This window comes from Scedosporium apiospermum (assembly GCF_000732125.1).
Source record: "Scedosporium apiospermum strain IHEM 14462 chromosome Unknown SEQ_SAPIO_0099, whole genome shotgun sequence".
Lineage (NCBI taxonomy): Eukaryota > Fungi > Ascomycota > Sordariomycetes > Microascales > Microascaceae > Scedosporium > Scedosporium apiospermum.
The window spans coordinates 2,104,173-2,121,764 of NW_015971800.1; the positions used below are offsets into that span (position 1 = coordinate 2,104,173).

The 17,592-nt window shown below is 52.9% G+C and overlaps 5 protein-coding genes and 1 pseudogene across 5 annotated transcripts; 5 read left to right on the forward strand and 1 right to left on the reverse strand.

Annotated features, from left to right (window-relative positions):
• Positions 1-637: 637 nt before the first annotated feature.
• SAPIO_CDS5997 (Uncharacterized protein) lies at positions 638-2,985 on the forward strand (the record flags this gene model as incomplete). Its single annotated transcript, XM_016788204.1, has 3 exons — positions 638-2,425; positions 2,564-2,837; positions 2,909-2,985. The coding sequence occupies 3 exons, from the start codon at positions 638-640 to the stop codon at positions 2,983-2,985; spliced, it is 2,139 nt and encodes a 712-aa protein (XP_016642520.1).
• Positions 2,986-6,740: 3,755 nt separating this feature from the next.
• SAPIO_CDS5998 lies at positions 6,741-7,301 on the forward strand (annotated as a pseudogene; the record flags this gene model as incomplete).
• Positions 7,302-8,259: 958 nt separating this feature from the next.
• On the forward strand, positions 8,260-10,367 carry SAPIO_CDS5999 (Uncharacterized protein; the record flags this gene model as incomplete). Its single annotated transcript, XM_016788205.1, has 3 exons — positions 8,260-8,429; positions 8,558-10,093; positions 10,172-10,367. The coding sequence occupies 3 exons, from the start codon at positions 8,260-8,262 to the stop codon at positions 10,365-10,367; spliced, it is 1,902 nt and encodes a 633-aa protein (XP_016642521.1).
• Positions 10,368-10,867: 500 nt separating this feature from the next.
• On the reverse strand, positions 10,868-13,451 carry SAPIO_CDS6000 (Uncharacterized protein; the record flags this gene model as incomplete). Its single annotated transcript, XM_016788206.1, has 2 exons — positions 10,868-13,308; positions 13,421-13,451. 2 exons carry the CDS (start codon positions 13,449-13,451, stop codon positions 10,868-10,870), a joined length of 2,472 nt encoding a protein of 823 aa, XP_016642522.1.
• Positions 13,452-14,798: 1,347 nt separating this feature from the next.
• SAPIO_CDS6001 (uncharacterized protein) lies at positions 14,799-15,757 on the forward strand (the record flags this gene model as incomplete). The annotated part of the gene is made up of 3 exons (XM_016788207.1): positions 14,799-14,873; positions 14,938-15,152; positions 15,214-15,757. The coding sequence occupies 3 exons, from the start codon at positions 14,799-14,801 to the stop codon at positions 15,755-15,757; spliced, it is 834 nt and encodes a 277-aa protein (XP_016642523.1).
• An 886-nt stretch (positions 15,758-16,643) lies between these two features.
• Positions 16,644-17,417, forward strand: SAPIO_CDS6002 (uncharacterized protein; the record flags this gene model as incomplete). Its single annotated transcript, XM_016788208.1, has 4 exons — positions 16,644-16,709; positions 16,777-17,053; positions 17,139-17,266; positions 17,337-17,417. 4 exons carry the CDS (start codon positions 16,644-16,646, stop codon positions 17,415-17,417), a joined length of 552 nt encoding a protein of 183 aa, XP_016642524.1.
• Between the last annotated feature and the right edge of the window lie 175 nt (positions 17,418-17,592).

Genomic DNA, 17,592 nt, shown 5'->3' on the forward strand with positions numbered 1-17,592 from the left:
CGCCTTCCCCCCACGACCAAACGATCCTCCTCACAACAACCTCACGGTCCGACTCGCCCTCGCTTTCTTCACTAATCACTTCCCACCTTCTTCTCGAAAAGAAACTATCTGTCTGAGTTGCTGGAATATTGCCTCGACAGATTGTTTCTTCCTAATACTCTCTTCCGCCTCTTTTTCTTTCTTCTCGTGCTGTGTAAGTGGAAGAAAATTCAGCCCACGCCCATCCTCGCCCTCGCCACAAGGACGCTTTCACCCCACACATACGTTATCGATACTTCCTCGTCGTTGACCCAACATTCCAACCTGCGATTCCCTAATTGCCTTCTTTTGCGCTTTTCTACCCGAAAACCATCCCTGTTCGGGCATTCTTTTGGACAATGCTGGTGACTCTTCGGTCACATCGTTCAGTTTCAGTGTACTAAGATTCGCGAATGCAGAATCTCGAGAGCCAGCGAATCTCGCGCCGGCCAGTCCATTCTTGATGCAATTGGATCATTAAGGCCTACGATCCATTCGATCTCACCGACTCCCTTCGCCGAAGGTTTCTGAAAAACTCCTTCCTGAACCCTTCCTATCTCTTCGAACCTACAAGGCCGACATCCTTCCCACCCCCAACAACAGGCACCCGGTCTTGGGAATGCCTTACATTCCGCCTTCCAAGTCGGCTGCTTCTTCTCCCCCGCACGGGTCGCCCAATGCTACCCGCAGACACTCCGAGCCCACGCTCGGCGCTGCGCTTCCGCGGTCCTCCTCGTATCTAACAAAGCACCGAAGGACGCCATCGGCTTTGGGACTATCAGGACAAGCAAATGGTGGTCCCAATAACCCTACGCCTCCGGGGACCTCGGAGGATTTGAAGTCCTTGGCGAGGGGGATTGGGAGCATTCGGCAATCTCCCCCACCTGTGACTGGCCCACGGGGTATGCCCTCAGGTGCCGTCATCTCGCCTCCAGACTCTCTATCCGGTAGCGACGATGAGGGTCTCGAAATGCGTGGGAGGAAGCTCACAAACCTCAAGGCTCTGAAGGATGCCGTCAACAGTATTCCGCTTCGAAGGGAGAGCTCGCCAGTCGATGAACCGTCTCCGGTTACTCCAACAGTTACAGAGCTTCTCTCGCAGCCGGTCACATTTGTTGAAGGTATGCACCACAGCTATAGTACTGGCGCTTTAGATGCCCTAGGCTCGCGGAGAACTTCACGTGCGGTGCCGGGCATGGAGTGCAGTGCCATCCATTCGAGTGGCTCATTAACACCCTCTGAAGAGGATTCAGAAGACGAGAAGCGGGCTAAGCCTCCTATGGTGCGCAAAAAGTCTGGCGAGCTTGTTCGTCCGGCTCTGCGCCCGCCTTCGCGCCGCCGACCATCCAGCATGCCCGGCACCCCAACCTTCTCGAAAGCGGTTCACTTTGATGCTCACCTTGAGCACGTTCGTCACTTCCTCCAAGTCGACAGACCTCTCGCTGTCAGTGCCGGGTCGAGCCCCATCGACCACCTCGATAGTGATTCGGAGTATCCTTTCCCCCCCTCCGATGACGAACACCCGCGCCAGCCGCGATCTCCGCCCTTTGAGTGGGAGATTATTACCTCGAACTTTCCCACTGATGATTTGGCCCGCAACGCGCTTCCAGCCCGCGTTGAGCGCCTGTGGCTGTCCAAGGACTGCCGTTCACTTCATGGTTCCATCTCCGTGGCCAACCTAGCCTTCCACAAGAATGTGATCTGCCGATTTACCCTTGACTACTGGAAGACAACGTCGGAAGTGTCTGCCGAATATAGTGGCGCGATCCATTCCACTGGTCACGATCGGTGGACCTTCAGTATCCGCCTGGCGGATATGGCTAACCTCGAGACGAAGACTCTGTATCTCTGCATCCGTTACAACGTGAACGGCCAGGAGTACTGGGACAACAACAACGGTGCCAACTTCCAGGTCGACTTCCACAAGAAATACTTGCCCCAGAACGGCAAGCGGGGATTCTTAGGCGCCGGTACCAGACCCGCTGGCGAGTTGCCGCGCAGCAGCCGCCGACCTGACGCCAACATCCAACAACCCCGCCCGAAGTCGATGCCAGTCGGACTATCTAGCCATCTCATCGACCAAGCCAGGCGCACACTTGATAAGTCGAGGGACGAGTTTCTTGATGACCACGGTCCGATCCGGCTCAAGAAGTCGAGCTCTGATTTCCAGGACAGCAGCTCAAGCTCTCGAAGCAGCAATGCCTTTGGAAGACGCTATGACTTCAACGCCTCTCTGAACGAAGCAAAGCAATCCGCCAAGACCAAGGATTCCAGGAAGCTAGTCAACCAGCCAGCTGTTCCCTCGACACTCTCGACCAAGCCTCCACCACTCCTTCATTCTGAAAACCACGACTCGCCTAAAAAGAAAGATTATACCTATGATGAGATCGTCAACAGGTTCTGCTTTGTACGTACACCCCCCGGCGGCCGGATAGCTGCATCGACTTCGAGGCCGAATTGGTCGTCATGACCTTTCAGTACGGTCCAATGAAGGATTACGTCGGGAGCGAATTCACTAACCTGGTTCAATATTCGTGGTCAACAGTATGGTTCGAAGCAAGCACAGACGGCTTCTCAGCCTAAAGCACCTAAGGCATCCGCAGGAAGGTTGAGCGGCAGTGCCGATGCCAGCGAGCACTACCATCACGTCTCTGCGACCCCGGAGCGTCGTGCGGGGCCACGAGACGCCAACCACACCAACACCGCCGTTCTCGCCTTGTCGACGTCACCTCGATCTGACTTTTCGCCAGGGGGTGACGGCTTCTTCAGCCCTTCCCTCCACGCTGGATCTCCCATTTCCAGCCTCTCACCCAGAGCCGGTACGTCCCCGGTCAGCCTGGCTTCACATCACCACACCCAGCGCCATAACCGATTTCCCTTCAGTGCCCAGACACACGCCGCCACGGCTATCCATGGCTAGGATCAGAACAAAAGGCTGATTTTCTCGAAGCACGGGTCGCGCTCTAAGTGAAATGTTTCCTACAATGAGGTCTCCGTGGCCGTCTGGAAGAACCGCACCAGACGATCGTGTTCTCAGTTCGATTCGTTGTATTTTTACACAAACCTACAAACCTACGCACGCTGCGTTACATACTTGGCGTTTGTCCTATTTCGGGTGACTTGTTCTGCTCTTGAGTTGCAGATTGACCCCTACATTGGCGCCCGACTTTCTTCACTCTCAACTTTTCCGTTTGGCGTTCGGTTTTCACTCATTGTGTTTCTGCAATCGTTTAAAGACGGCCCCCATTTCTCTCTTGGTTTTCTGTTTCTGGGAACGTCATTGGGCATTTTGTTGTCTTTACCTCTTTATCCTATTGTCGGTGCCCAGACCTTCTGACTTGTCATTTCGAGTTCCGCATCTCTTTCCTCTTCATTCATCCTCGCCGAGAGGCCATTGTTGACTTTGGGGTACCTTTCTCGCATAACAGAAGCAGGAGCTGATGACATGACGATGACATGGAGCGGGTAAAAGTGGCATCAAACGGGAGTTAATATTGTTCAGTTTTTCTTCTTTTTTCCTCATGAGTCTTTCGTTTCCTTTACACATGGGTTGGCTTAATCGGAATGGTTCTGGATTATTTGGGGTATGTCTTTTCTTGGCCTGGCCTGGCGTTTTGCTCTTTCGTCTTTGTGTTCCTATCCATATTCATTTTTCCTACTGTCTCTGACCGGCCGCCGTGGAGTTTTCGTCATTCTTTTTTCCTCATGGCGTATTGTTTATTGGGTCGTTGTTGCTTGGTTCTATTGGAAGCTGTTTGGTTTTGCAGGAGTTACAAGCATGGTACACAAAATCCGTTTGAGTATACAATTAAGTGGTATGGTTAGCTACTTGGCTTTAGAAGGATACGAAACTTGGGAATTGGGAAATTCATTGGGCTTTTCTTTTTTTTTCGTCGGTGGATTGAAATGAATCAATTGTTGTTTTTGGCGGTTCTATTCTTGCTGTTTCTTGCCTCTCTCCTCTCTCTCTCTCGTGCGTGTGCTTTTGTGAAGGAGTTTTCTGTTGACGCGGGCTGTGCCTTGGTGAAAGAGAAGGTGTGAGCTTCACGGGGAGATTGTTGTGTTTGTGTTAGTTAGCGACTTCACCTACAAGAGACCTCGAGTTTTTGAGTCCAGGTTGCGTTTAGTTCAGTTCAGTTCCTGATTGATGTTGGTTAATGTTGGTTAATATTTTTCTTCTCAAGACTTAGGGTCACGGTTCTCGAGAGGCCTTGGTATAATCAGCCGATTACCGCCCTACGGTTTTAATGGCGTCTTCGGCCGAGGCGGGATGGTTTTCTTAAGGTTCAAATGACGGGTTGCTTTAGATACCTAAATATAGACATAGATTCTCAATACTTGATACAGATCAACTCTGTTGTGATTCTAGATTGTGGTTCGTAGCGCCCTTAGAGGTAACGACGAGTTACCCTCTCGTCCGAAAGAGATCTTCTCGTCGCCGGGATGATAGCATATGTTTCCGACAATGGCGGTCGCGAGAATAACCTTTCCTCGACTCCCTTTTGTTTCCCCGCCCCGCCTCGCTTCAGCAGCCCACAATTGCCGCCTCCTTTCCTCCTCTCCCCGTTAGTTTACGGCGACGGGGAATTATGTTGCACGAGGGCTCCGCGCAAAGTCAGTTCAAGGTCCCGATTCTGCCGGTGACAAACTGCCTGATAAAACCGGAGAAGCCCGAGACAAAACAATATCGCCTGTTCAATAAATCGGGGTTCTCGCAGCCAAGGGAACGCGAGGGGGGTGCGCGAATTCGAGAATTGGATTCGATGCTAACAAGAATCGCAAAAAGGCTAATCGGAGCATCAGTCGCATCACTGCATGTGTTTTTGCGGAGAGATAAGTCCGGGGAATGGATGATGTCACGCGATGAAGAGGGATCCCGGGGGTTAGATCGGAGGAGGGATTATCGGGCGAATGAAATGAGTGGGATGGATTCATGGGGATTGATGGTGAGCTGTGACTCGTTGGACGAAGGGAGCTGATATGGCTGGTTTTGGGGGGGACGAGGCAACCAACAACACGATGCGCTCGGGTTCTAGAAACACCTCAAGTGTGAAGTACGAAGTACAGTGGACAATGTTGATGTACCATCCGCATCCACTCTGATAACGGCGGCAGGGTCTTGGGGGGACTTGAGACGGGGGAATGGAGAATGATGGAACCCACAATTGCAGCCAAGCTATCGCTGAGCGTTAAGCTCAGCTCTAATAAGCGGGGCTTTGATTGCCTGCAAGGGTTGCAATCTCGCGAGATAAGACTACTTCGTTTCAAGAAATGGTTGCGTTTCGATGCTCTTGCTTCTTATCATCGTTAAGCGAAGTCCTTCGTAGGAGCGATTCCATGATTCCTCCATCTCACCAAGGTCATGCTATACCCCGCGACGAGAAAGGGATTACCCCTCGAAGCCAAGAGAGCTGCCTAGTCAATCCCGTTCGACTTCATCCTCGGGCGGAAGACCCTGCATGAAGGAGGGTTGGTTGCCTTGCGACCGTAAAGGTTGATGGTTTCGGCAGGTAACTTCGCGCGCAGGAAGACTGCAGAGATACGAAGGATGAGTCGAAGCTGTGGAATGGAAGTACCTTTGTAGGTTCCAGATTGGGATGCAGTTGCTTGTTGGAGTCATCAATGAAGGTGTGCTATTTCGAAGAAAGCGAGGCCGTTGGAGTGGAAATTGGCGAATGAGACTGCTCATCAAGGGCGTTGGGCTTAGCGAGATTTCAGTGTTGACTCTTGTCCATAAGCAGAAGCACGAGCTTAAATCCACTTTTGGCGGAATTTGAATCGCTTAGCAGGGATTCGATGACTCCATCGAGACAGAGATCGCAAGAAAGACTTCGTAAGCGGACGTGGGAATGGAAGCGACAGGCATTGGTTCGGCGGGCGGGCGAGCGGGCGGGCTGGCAGACAGTGCGTGCCAGTGACCACTGTGGGAGCGCTGAAACAGCTTGGGCAATGCACTGTGGGCGTCCTGCGGGGCCTCCGCTGAGCGCGTATTCCAGTGGTGTTCACGGGCGTTTTAGTGGATGTTAGGGGCGTGGCGAGAGCACGACCAGGCTGTGCCGCGTCCCCCCTGCGCCTCCCATTTCTTGCCTCGTTTCTTGCACGGAGCAGATGACTGATGACGTCCATGAGTCACGCCTCGCCGGAAGCGTCATTTCAGGCGGTCATTGGCAGCACACCGTGCTCCTCGGCACCGCAAGGGTCTCGATCTCCATGTCGACGTTATCCCCTTTGGGAAATTCGGGGTCACGATGGGGGGACCTGGCCTATCCAGGTCACCATCCGGGTCCAGCCGGCAAGCACGGTAAACGGTTAACAGTAAACAGTGAACTGTGAAGGTCCCTTTGTCTCTTTGTTGTAAGTCAACGCCCCTATTCCTCTTCCCGAGGAATCTTGGTCATTCCATCCATCCCCCCTTCAGCCTTTCTGATTCCTTTATTAGTACCATCCATCCCCTTCTAGTCTTGGTTGCCTTGTCATCCTCCTTTTGCCCCCGGACTAAACTACTTATATATCAAGCCTCGCCCTCTGCTCCTGTGGAGAAGTATTCCGAGAGTTTACCGTTTCGCGACATACTCCAAACCTTATTACACACATCTCTCACCTCTCTCATCTGGGAAGCTTTACCTCTTCCGACTGGTTGATAACGTCATCTCCGGACCAACGCCTTTTCCGGAAACCTTCCATCCCATATAATCCTACTCTCTTACTCTTCCTCCAACAACATGGCCCCCGTCATCTCCCACCACTCTTTCTTCCTCGACCGACACACTCCCCTCCGACAGACCAGCAACCGCTTCCAACCCCTCGCAGACATGGTCGATCACGACGCCTCCATTGCCCGCTCCTCTCCTGCCGCAGACATCCCCTCCAAGAAGCGGACATCACGGAACACTCCCCGCGGTCATGCGCGCAGGAAATACGCCAAGCGGGCTACGCTAGGTGCCCGCGCTAATCTCGCCGAAGGCATCGACATCGCCCACTCCGAGGTGCCCCTGCCCTCCGAGCATCGCCACGTTCGCAGCCGCGGCCCCACGCTTCTCCTCGATAGCGACGAGGAGGCCGATGTCTACGAGATGTCCCAGGAAACCGTCGTGAGCTACGATCCTCATGTCGAGGCCATGCTGCCCGGAGACCTCACCCTCGATAATCTACCCCGACCGAGCCCGCCTTTCACAGTGAGGGTGAAGCCCAAGCCCGTCAAGCGAGAGAAGCACGTTGTTCTCGATGACGATGACTGGGATGTCGTGTCGAATGCGTCTGAGGAGTCTTTTTACATGGTATAAGTGATGAGAAGTTGGAGCTTTTCTAACGTGTAATGATGGCTATATTCTCTTGTACGCATTAATTTTTTGGCTTTGCTATTCTGGCACAACACTTTAGTATCATCGGACGGATTTATCAACTTCGGGTGGGCTTGTTACTTGGTTCCCTTCTGGTAGCGAGCGAAGGACCTTGGGATTCATTTGATCTTTTTGGCGCATGCGAGTGCTTATCTTATTCTCCGCGGGCTTATCGCCGGATTCGGATTTGATGCTGGTTCGCGAGGATTCCTCGTGGACCCAGTTTCCTGTTTGCTATCTTTTGCTTCTACGCAAGTTATTTAGTTAACGCATTTTGGCGTGTGTATTAGAGGCGCTGCGCAACGCCAATATACTACATAAACTCCCGAGGCACTTTCTCTCTTTTATCCTCTCTTTCTCGATTCTCTTCTTTTCCTTCCTTCGCGTCTCTTTATTTTGGCTAGAATTTTCTTTGAGATCTGTCCTTCTGAGCAATATTTCGAGACTGTTCGTCATGTTCTCATGAACAAAGTCAGCTGAGCGAGTCAGATGCCGTTTTGAGAGACTGACAAGACAAGATGGATCTTCCACCAACCACAGCTGTAAAATAGCGCACCCATTCGCTTCTCGTTTGCAAGAACTGCGCTTCGCCGCGTAAACTATTGATGCTTCGTACTCACCTGTCCCTTGATGGTCCTCCTTCACATTCATTCAAAAGGGTAGTCATTGATACCGCTTTAACTCAGACGATTTCTTCTCGAGGGTATGCACTTATCGCCATTTGGCGGGGTACCCGTTCCTGAATAGTTCTGCCGTGGTTCACCCACATTAGCTTCATGCAAGCGACCACTTAGTTTTTTTCTCAATGGACATCAACAACCCGCCCCGGTAGGACTGGTCGCCTTGAAGCAAATCTTCTCCCTCCAGGTACCATGAGAACCAGCCTTGCCCTGTTCTCAAGATGGTCGCCAACACGGGTACTGAAGCGGACTCCCACGTCCCTGCCAATCCCACGTCTGAACAGCCCGCTTCCAAGTCAATTGGCGCGGAGGAATCTGCACCTGCTTCAGATGCTGCGAAGGCTTCTGGCGCCGATACAAACCAGCAGAAGCGAGAGCGAGATGGTCGATCGTATGTCCCTTCACTCTTTAGAATCTCTGAATCGTGTGCGATCGCATCAATTGCGTCCGCATACGTATCATCTCTCGTCATTCTTTCATGCTGCACAAATGCCGACGCGACTAACCAGCAGCATCTAGCCGGGCGCAACAAAAACGCAAGCGCAAGGCCCCGCTTCCCGACCGCTTCAACAATAAGAAGAAGAAGCTCGAAGACGCCGGTTCCACCCCCGACGGCGTAGAAATCGACGATCGAGACCGGGCTCCCCGCAAGCCAAGGGCGAACCCTTTCTCCGCCGAGGAGATCGCCGCCGAAGAGCGCCGGCCCAAGAAGAAGGTTGCCGTGCTATTCGGCTACTCGGGGACGGGCTACCGAGGCCTACAAATCAACAACGAAGAAAAGACGATAGAAGGCGACGTGATGAAAGCCTTCATCGCTGCGGGTGCCATCTCCAAGGCCAACGCCGACGACCCGAAGAAAGTAAGCCTCATGCGCTGCGCCAGAACGGACAAGGGCGTGCACGCGGCGGGCAACGTTCTTAGCCTGAAGCTCATTATCGAGGACGAGGACGTCGTGGAGAAGATCAATTCGCATCTGCCGCCGCAGATCCGCGTGTGGGGGATCCAGAGGACGAATAAGGGCTTTAGCTGCTACCAGTCGTGCGATTCGAGGTGGTATGAGTATCTGCTGCCGAGCTACTCGCTCCTGCCGCCGCATCCGGATAGTTTTCTGGGGCAGAAGATTGCGCAGTTTGCGGGGGAGAAGGGGGTAGTTGAGGAGTTGAGGGAGAAGAATGCTGATGTGGGCAATTTTTGGAGGGAGGTGGATGAGACTTGCATTCGGCCTATTCTGGAGAAGCTGGATATTGAGATGAGGACGGCGGTGCTGGATAGGTTAAAGATTAATATCGACATACCGGTAAATGATGCGACAAAACCCGCAGCGGAGAGCGCGGCCCCGGTGGCCACCGGTACTACATCCGATGCCCCCAAACCTCCTTCCCCGGCCGCCGACCCCGTCCCAGCGGACCCGACCCCCAACGAAGACGGCTCCCCCTCTGGAGAGGGCTCCTCGGACAATGCCGCCAAAGACACAACCAGCTTCGCCCAACGCGAACTCGGCCCCGCAGACTTCGCCCTTCGCGATATCAAGCTCGCCTACGTCGCCGCCAAGCGCCGCTTCCGTATCTCCCCTCCCCGCCTACAACGACTCCAGTCCGCCCTCAACGCCTACCTTGGCACGAACAACTTCCACAACTACACAGTGCAAAAGTCCTTCAAGGACCCCTCATCAAAGCGCCTCATCAAATCCTTCGTCGTCAACCCCAACCCCGTCATCATCGGCGACACCGAGTGGCTCTCCCTGAAAGTCCACGGCCAGTCCTTCATGATGCATCAGATCCGAAAGATGGTCGGCCTCGCTACCCTCGTGACCCGCTGCGGAACCGATCCGGCTATCATTACCGAGACGTACGGCGCCGCACCTATCGCTATCCCCAAGGCACCGGCGCTGGGTCTCTTATTGGAACGACCCGTTTTTTCGAGCTATAATGCGAAGGCTACGGGGACGCTTGAGAGGGAACCGATTGATTTTGAGAAGTACGATGATGTTATTGAACCGTTCAAGAGGGAGCACATATATACGCGCATCTTCGAGCACGAAGAGAGGGAGCATACGTAAGTCGCCCTCCCCTACTTCCCGCGACCCCTTTCCCTTTGGGAGAATTAAAATGCTAACGGAGAATAATGGTATAGATTCCACAGCTTCTATCAGCAGATTGATAGCTTCCGAAGTAACTTCTTCCTCTGGATCACGCCCGGAGGCATTGCTGCTGCGAAGTTACGTCAAGGCTTTACGGAGGAGGATGCCGCCGAGGATGAGAAGCTTATGAATAAGCAGCTGGGCGATGAAGATGATGAAGATGTTAACCCCGAAGAAGGGGAGGGCTGAAAAATCATGGTGCATTAGCAGTATATGTTTAGAGGGCGCGGTTTGAGAGGGATACTCACGCGCCTACGTAGATACGGGGTTGTCAGTTATACCAAGGATTGATGCTCCATAAGAGGGCGAGTATATGTGCATTACTTCCCAAGCATCTACATAAGCGGCGCATATTGTCTTAGAAGAAACTATGCGCAGTAACACCATAGGATCTACAAGGAATGAAACGCAGGCCGGAAAAGTAATCCGAATTTCAATTTTTTTGTTTCAACTCCCTCCCACTAGCAACTTTGATTATACACATATTGAGCCCGATATCCCGCATATAACTCTTTCCCGCGCGGAAACTATAGACCCAGCTCCCGAATCTAAGCCCAGTTGATAACAATATTATTCGATTCCATCCTTCCACAACCTCCTAAATCGATATATGTCCCCTTCACCATCCAGCACTGTTTAACTCCCACTATAGGCTTAAGAAAATATTCGGAAGATTTGAGAAAGGTGGCCTAATGGCTAGCCTGGTGCGTGGCCGACTGCAGGTAACCCAGCAAGAAACTTCTGTCGGCGGGAGAGATGGGCGTCCCGCTTCCCCGACGCGAATCGGGCGCAGGCACCGTCGTCGTGGCGGTCGAAGTGACGTAACCTGCGCCGGGCGTAATCGATCCGCTATGATATTCGACCGAGGGACGTTTGACGACACTGACGTGATCGGGGGTTGATTCGTCAACCGGGGGTGGAACGACCTGAGGCTGGCCGAATAGGGATAGTAGTTTCTGCTTGTGCTCGGGTGACGCGACCTGCTGTTTCTGGAACACGGGTACGGGGAGAGACGTAGGTGCCGGCGGACTTGCCAGGCCAGCGGGGACGGCCTGCGCAGGATCGTAGTAATATGAATAATTGGAAGCAGCGGCAGCGGTGGGTCGTTGGTGGATCTTTGGTGAGGCCTGCTCTTGACGGCGGAGCAATTGCATTAGAGGCTGCGAAGAACCACTGCTCGATACACGTGGCGCGGCCTGTTCGCGACCCTGGCTACGAGGCGACTGATAAGGCTTCGATGAGGGGCTGCCAGATTGGTCGCGCAGGGAGAGGTTGGCCATAGGGATACGAGGGCTCGCCCCCACGATGGAGCCCGGCTTGCTGTGCGACCCGGAACCAGACGCGGGACGGCCAAAGTTGGCGGCTCGAGGCGAGGTATTCGGATCCGTGCGCTTGAACATATCCAATAATGCCGAACGGTGCTTTTCGTTGACGGAGCCTTGGTTGCGAACGGCAACACCCTGGGGTCCGGGGTACGAGGAGTACATAGCCGTCGGCATTTGAGGATTCGCGGCGGGTTGATAGGGTTTCGAGGCAGCGTAGACGACCTCCGGCGCCCTCGTCGACTCATAATCGGAGGTGGGATACGGCGGGGGGTTGCGAATCTCGGTCGGCTGAGGATTATGCGAAGCTGGCTGTTTGAAGGCATCCAATAATGCTTTTGAGTGGTCGGTCAGAGGGCCTCCCGGTGGCCGGGTTTGAGTCACTGAGTAGCCAGGGTAAGGGGCCTGTTGAGGCACACCACGTGGTGCGCCTTGCGGACCCGGAGGGCCGTTGATTAGAGTATGCGGAGATGGGGTAGTATAATTGAGTACGCCAGTCTTCTGTACATGTGGAGGGAGAGGTTGGGGATGCACGAGGGTGGGCTCGTTCGGCTGCGGCTGCAGGAAACCAGGGACTTGCTGGTGATGCTGAGGCTGCATCGGCGGGCCGTTTCCAAGTTGGGCATTGGGATATTGTTCCGGTGTCCAGTGACCCTGAGTCTGGGGGATATGAAATGCGGGCGGGGGGTAATCCTGGTTAGCAAGCGGAGGATGTTGAGCAGGGTGGTGGTGAGGACTGCGTGGTTGCTCGGGATTCGCAATGACATGGTCAGTAGGTGTATGAGGAGCTCGGGATTGACCGCCCGGTACAGAAACCTTGGATTGAAGCAACGCCAACAATGCGCCTCCTTTGTCTTGCTCGGGAGATGGCTGGCTCGGTATCTGCTGTTGCAACCCTTGGGTAGGCGGTTGCATCTTAAGCAACCGCTGCAGCTCTCGAGTCGCACCCTCGAGGGCATCAAGATCCGGACCGCCCTGAGCAGCCTCCGGCCGCGTCCAGGTATAATCTTCAACGGCAGCCTCCTCAGGAACAGGTTCGGGTATAGCATATATCTCGTCCCGGGCCCGGCTGGCGTCCCTCTTCTGTTGCTGGACAATCCACTTCTTCAGTGGGACAAGGAAAGGCGCAACCATGTAAAACTTGTTCGCGTTGGTAGCGGCGTTTCCGCCGTCGCTGTGGTTTCCGTGGCCCTTCTTCCGGAATGCAGGAAGCTCCGACAGCTTGTACCATTGGATCTTACTAATTTCCTTCCTGGTACGAGGCTGGAAGCGAGTGTCCATGGGTACATTGCGGAAGACGTAGAGGCGAATTTGCTGATCACGCATAGTAACCTCGATGAATTTGGTCTCTTTTTGAGAAGCGACTAGACCAGCCTCGCGGATATCGAACCCCGTCTCTTCATACACCTCGCGGATAGCACAGTCGAGATCGTCCTCGTCTTTGTTGATCTTCCCCCGCGGGAAGCTCCAATTCGCGCCCTTCTTCCAGCCGCGCACCAACAAAACCGAGTCCATCTCTTCATTTAACAGGATAGCGCCGCGCACGGGCACACGGGTCTTGTACTGAAGAAACTCCTCAAAGGCCTGAATATGCACGCCGACGGGGAAAGTTGTGAGTAGAGGGCAGTGCTGAAATATCCGTAGACAAAACGTGCGAAGAGACATCGAAGGTAGGGTGGGGTCGAGAGGGCGGATGAAATCCTCGTAAAACCATTGGGCTTCCTCGACTTGGAAACATATCCTGGGAACCGACGATAGATCTTCCTGAGGTAGGTTGATGATGAAGCGGACGCAGAGGTCGTCCAACCCTAGAGTCGGGGATTGTCAGTATCTGGTAGAGCCATTCTTCTGTAACAGAGAGATAGAGAGAGTAGCGTGACTCTCTAATTCTCTGCAACCTGGGTTGGATGGGTTTCGTACAGTCTTCTAACTGCATTTTTGTGTCCGACATTGTGTCGTCGCCAGGAACATGTCCCGACTTGGTTGGAGGGGGAGGAAAGACGGATGCACAGGGCCCGTGTCGAGTCAACGATGAGGGGTACTCGAAGATGAGCGTAGAGACGTTGGGTGGGGAGGGCAGTGATGTTAGGCGCAAATCAACGGACAGGTGAGGTTAGGCGGGCGACAGGCGTCGAGGTATTGATATCAGGTCGGTTCGCGGAGACACGTGGTGGGCGGTGGCGGGGGAAGGTCGAACAGATATGGTGCCGTCGAATGAATCGAATGAATCGGTAAAAGGGATGTGGAGATATCCGCTGTCGGAATGAAATGGGATGGGATAGATGGGAAAGCGGAGAAGTTAGAGTGGACAGAGGCAATATCGAATGCGATGTAAGCTTGCGCGCAAATGTCGGGATATGACAATGGGGAAACTGGGCCAGACAACGGGATCTGACGAGTGCAATTGTGACAACTCCCCGCCAAAATGGAGCTCTGTGCTTTCCTGCTGCTTCCCTCGCTGACGATTGAGAATCGAGCACGTTGTCGCGCAGTACAGTGCAATCTGCGAGATTTGTTTGGAAAACCACTGTATTGTGGCGGCACCTTCCCCAAGTGTGGCGAGTGTCCCCCCACCGGCAACGCATGTGAAACGCAACTTCTCAATCGTGCCCGTGGCAATCACTGCGGCATCAGGGCGGAAGGCGCGACCTGTCACCATGACTAGGGGAGGGAGCCGGGGTGGCTGAGCCAGGACCAGGAAGTTTATGCGAGTAAACCACGAAGTACTGTAGTACCATGAAAGCCCATTAATGCTTGGTAGATGACTCGCCTGTTTCTACCACTGAGCTACCAATTACATCACTCTGGCTCTCGTCACCAAGACAATTCATTCCCTGGAATGCGTGGGTGATGCGCCATCAAGATTCAGCTGCGACCGTGAACATGCTCAACGGAGGCCTGAATGTACTTGTATTAGTTCGATGTTCATCTCGAATCAAGGAAACTACAGTAGATAAAAAAAAAACCGGCTGCCAGTCGTCCCTTGCTCTCTCTCCTTCTTCCAAGTACGCTCTTTCTTTCTTTCTTTCTTTTTTGAACAACTCGTTTTGTTTTATTCTACCTCGCCTTGAGCTCTGTCGGCTGGTCCAGTCTCAATCAAGTGTCTCAATCAAGCCCAACTTAGAGGTGCCCCTGAAACAGTTGAACCTTAGCCAGTCGGCACGAGCCGACCAAGAAACTCACCACCAAATACATACTTATTGAGTCCTTCATCCAGTTTTCAAATTGAGAGAAAGAGGATATCTCTTGCAATTCACTCTTTATCCCTCGTCGGATTCCTTTGAAGCTCCCCGCCAAAATGACGAGCATGATCGCCACTTTTATCGGCAAGAGGATTCTTGCCGAATCCGTCCAAAATCAGTTTGGCACAGAGGTAATTGATATCCTCAATATACGTTATACTGGCGTGGATACTAACTGGACTGTTCTCCCTTCAGGACCCCTATTTTGAAACTGTGCCCGCAACCAGGCTTGACGGCACTCCCAACGGCAAATTCAAGAAGCGGAGAAAGGCCCTGCCGCCAGGTATCTCCAAGCATGACGGCAAGGTATTGACCAAAGTTAAGAGACGGGCTTACCGGCTTGATATGTCTCTCTTCAACTGCTGTGGCATCCGGTTCGGGTGGGGAAGCGCGATTGGACTCATCCCTGGGTAAGTCTCCTTAGACAGAGCTCACTGGCGCGTGATACAAGACACTAACAAATTGACACAGCATTGGTGATGTCTTGGATGCGCTCCTAGCTCTCATGGTTCTGCGTACCTGCACGAGCGTCGAGGGCGGTCTCCCTACTTCACTTAAGACCAAGATGATGCTCAACATCATCTTTGATTTCGCCATTGGCATTGTTCCCTTCATCGGCGATATCGTCGATGCCGCTTTCAAGGCGAATACTCGAAATGCGGCTCTCCTCGAGGCCCATCTCCGTGAAAAGGGCAAGAAGGAGCTTCGGAAGAGCGGCTTACCAATCCCGGAAGTTGACCCCAGCCTTCCCGAAGAATTCGACCGAGCCCAGCGGGAGCCGTCGCCCGAGTACACTGCTAGCCAGCCCCGCCCTCAGGAGAGGATGACGACCGGCACCAGACAGAATGGCCGCAGCCAGAGAACCCCTACCGCTCCTGCCCCTGCCAGGGTTCGCAATGAGGACAGCCGTGGACGCGGTTTCTTTGGTGGAAGGTCTCGCCCCACCGATGTTGAGATGGGCGAAGTCGACCGTAACTTGACCGCTTCGTCGAGGACCAAGAAGCAACGTCGGTGAAGGGTCAACGACGGAACCTACTTAACATTCAAGTTTGTCATTTGCTTGCCGAGACTGAGTCTACTAAAACAAGCTGTTCTCATACGACCTTTTTTAGCATTTATTGTTTTTAATGGAGGGTTTCCTTTCTTTGGAATGTTGGGTCATAGATTATGATGGATTTGAAGATTTTTAATGTATGCAGGATGCAGGTTCATACACGATGACCTTCTTGATATGACCATATAGGATTGAGCTTCTTTCTTGTTATGAAATGAAAAAGAGTTAACTTGGAGGAAATAAAAGGACGTTCACACTAGAAATCACCACACTCATGTAGGATTAGACTAAGTTATCAATACCAGATACAATTTGCCCCATCTTTGTTTTCATTAAGGACCCTGTTGACCAAGTACCTAGAATATAACTTCATCAACGCAAGTGGCCAGATAGCTAAGTCCACTCATATAAACTTGACCTACTCAACCACCATGTCACTGCCCATACTGACCATACCTTTTCTTGGGAGCTGGGAAGCAGAACAGCTAACTTGATATGTCGCAATAAGAAATGCTACTCTGCTGTTAGCAGGTCAGGCCTTACTCGCCTCAGCCTCGGAGGCATTTGGTGTGGGTATTACCTTGATCCAAGCGACGACTCATCAAGTCAAGGGGATCACAACTTCTCTCACGCAAAGATCCCCTTTAAGATATCTGTTCACGTAGCCTCAAGCTCAACGCAGGAACCCTTTGCCCTAATCACCACAATGAAAATTTCATCTATTTAAGCCCAGCCATGGCCAAGGGTTGTTTATCTTTCTCTTCCCACACATCCACAAACCGTCCTCGACTCAAAGAGTCAAGTCTACCTACCACGACACCTCATTTTATCATCGATCGTATCCAAAATGGATGCAAACAGCCCTCCTGACGACCGTGACGACAATGGCTCGGGAAATGAGGAGGACACCAACGTAGGTAACGTCCCAGTCTGACGCCTCCCTCTCGTGATCGTGAGGGCGCTTCTAACGTCGGTTTCAGTCAACCAACGGGGACTTTGATGGGTTGAAATTCTTCCCACCTCCTGATGCTAGCATCAGCGGTACCGCCGCTGTTGACGATGATCCGCGTTTCTATGGCGCCGTGATTTTCGGTGATTTTAGATTTCTCGATAAATCTCGCCCTGCCGACGATGCTCAGTTTATCTCTGATTACCAGGCAGCCCACGGCCACCACCCCGGCTGCTACAAATGCCTGGAGTGGTTCATCAATTGTGATGCTGACGGCCACCTGTCCGGTTGGTGCCGAAGGGAGAACGGTGAGTGAATCCCGCAATGACAATTCGCGTCTCTCTTGGGGATGGAAGAACGAAAATAGACTGATAACCGGTATCGCGTACCCAGAGTCTCATTCCAAGTGCATCCATTGCATTCATAGGCAGCACAGGACTTGCCGCCCCGTTCGTATCCGACAACTTCGCTACTATGCGGACCTCTTTCAAGAGGTTTTGACCGCTCCTGTTTTCAACAAGGTAAACCATTCATCCCGGGTGGTGACGGACGCTCATATTTCTTACTGACACATGATACTCCCATTTCCAGGAACGTTTCAAAGCCATCCAGAGGGACGCCAGGGCCTTCTCCAGAGCTCCCGATGCCCCCCCCGAGAATTGCGAGGGCTAGCGGCTTCAGGGGTGCCAAAGTTTAGAGATGAAGACGGGTCTGGGTAGGAAGAGGAAGAGGCGATGACGAAAGAGTTCAAAAAAGGGAATGCGCGTAATCCAAGTGACCTCCCCAATATAGAACGGTATCGAGACGAAATTTGATAGAAATGACCTGTGTTTGTAGATCGTAGACT